A 1,831-nucleotide genomic window follows, 5' to 3' on the forward strand; every position below is an offset into this window, starting at 1 on the left:
AGAATTAAGATGCACAAGTGAATCCAGCCTTAAGTCCCAGGGTTCGCTGCATGCTGACCTCAGCCTGTCCAGAAACATCTAAGCCTTAGATCTCCATAGCTTCTAAAAGTAGTTTTGAAGGATATTGGTGTTAAAATCTTAAGTTTTTCCTTGTTTTGCTCAGGATGTTGTCGTCTTTTTTTTTTTTTTTTTTTTTTTTTTTTTAATATCCTTATAAATGATTATCTGTGTAGAAAAAAAATTGGATCCTGAGTTTTTTGTCCCATCCTTGCTCTTCCAACTCTAGTTGTTTTCAAGTGGTATGACCAAGGAATACAGTACTTCCCCAGTTATACAAACCCTTTCTGGAAGCTGAATTAATTTGGATAAGTGAAACTGCAGCATCTTGTGAAAAAGTATACACATGTGTTGGCATGTATCACAAAACCATATCACACCTCACAGGAGAGAAACTAAATGAAGTAGAGCATAAAAAGAAAACAATTGGATTGGGTCAGCCATCTTTTTTGACTGATCTAACCTTCTTGGAACTTCTGTACAGGTTGCTTTTAGGTTCACTTATCTAGGGGTTGAAACGTAAGGTTTGGGTGGCCATTTTTAACCTGATCTAACCTTCCTGAAGGTCTGTACCCACCCTAGGAGAGCTTTACTGAATGAGAGTACAGCTAAACCTGTGAAACAAGCCTGCATACCATATCCGTGCATGGAGTATCAGGGCTGCTGGGAAGTGCCATCATGAGGAAGGGAGGGTTTCTGCCTTCTAGTAGATTGTGTTAGGGATCAAGGAATATATCCTAATCTGCCGTCCTCTGTGCTTGAGGTCTGAGTGTCTAGCAGGATATTTCCTCCCTGCTGCCTGTTCCTGGCTCCCGTCTCGGGTTGAAAGAGAATTGAAAGGGAGGTATGTTATATTGGGAAACCAGTATGTGAGTGAAGAGGACTGAAAAAACACAAGGATATGAGGTTGTGGGTCCTGTAGGTGGTACTCTGCCATCTTCATACCAGCCAATACCTTTTTGGCAAGATGTTTTATTCTGTTCAGGGATTGAGGGAGTTGGTGTAGGGCAGAATCTTCCTGTGCCTTTCTGTTGGAGGGGGATTGTGATTGAGGGCTGGGAGCTGGGACTCCTATATTCTACTCCACATTCAGGAGCAGAGCTTAGCCATACATTTGGTATGTGATCTTAGGCAGGTTTCCTTGGCTGGGGGAGGCAGGGGACTGACTGGATTTGTTAAGTCCAGAGCAGGGGGGCCATCTCTGTATTGAGCTTGTCCAAAAATTCTCAGTTGTCTTTTTCTTTTCTGCTGTTGATATAATGCAAGTGCTGTTCCCTTGTGGCTATAGCAATCTTTGTTTTAAAATAAGCCTTGCATGATGACGTTTTATGATCAACATTATCACCATTGTAAATCTGATTTTGGCTGGGTGCTAACAAACAATCTCTGGAAAATATTCCAGCTCCCACTGAGTATGTTTATGCCTTTTTTTTCCCCTTTTATTTTTAACTTCTTACCATAAAGTTCCCAGTTTATTAATGGAACATCCTTTGTAAGAAAAAATGATGCACTTTATTTATTTCATTTACTTTAATGTCATCGCCCCCTTGGGTAAAGAGCTGTCTTCACTGGAAAAACAAATGTGCCAACAGCAGTGTATGAACCAGCCTCCTTCATGGCTAAGGAAAAGATGCACACTTCAACAGGCTGGGGAGTGGGTGTGTTCTTGTCACTATGCAAAAAAAAGTATGTGTGTATGTGGCCGTGCTCACGGGGCTGTGCACACATACAGGGGGGGTGGTGTGTGTGTGTGTGTGTGTGTGTGTGTGGGGGG

At 42.1% G+C, this 1,831-nt stretch overlaps 1 protein-coding gene across 8 annotated transcripts in view; it reads left to right on the top strand.

Moving 5' to 3' along the window:
- LOC102369594 (cell wall protein IFF6-like) overlaps window positions 1-154 on the top strand; it is a 33,397-nt gene extending 33,243 nt beyond the window's left edge. For 3 of the 8 annotated variants that reach the window (XM_006035130.3, XM_006035129.3, XM_025191294.1), the window contains one exon: window positions 3-153. In XM_006035130.3, the coding sequence (XP_006035192.1) occupies window positions 3-4 (2 nt within the window). In that variant the 3' untranslated portion in view covers window positions 5-153. Of the gene's footprint in view, window positions 1-2 lie in introns of all 8 variants that reach the window. The other 5 variants (XM_025191295.1, XM_025191297.1, XM_006035131.3 and 2 more) reach the window with 3 other exon arrangements.
- The last annotated feature ends 1,677 nt before the right edge of the window (window positions 155-1,831 follow it).

The sequence above is a fragment of the Alligator sinensis genome, unplaced genomic scaffold (genome assembly GCF_000455745.1).
Source record: "Alligator sinensis unplaced genomic scaffold, ASM45574v1 scaffold1386_1, whole genome shotgun sequence".
Taxonomy (NCBI): domain Eukaryota; kingdom Metazoa; phylum Chordata; order Crocodylia; family Alligatoridae; genus Alligator; species Alligator sinensis.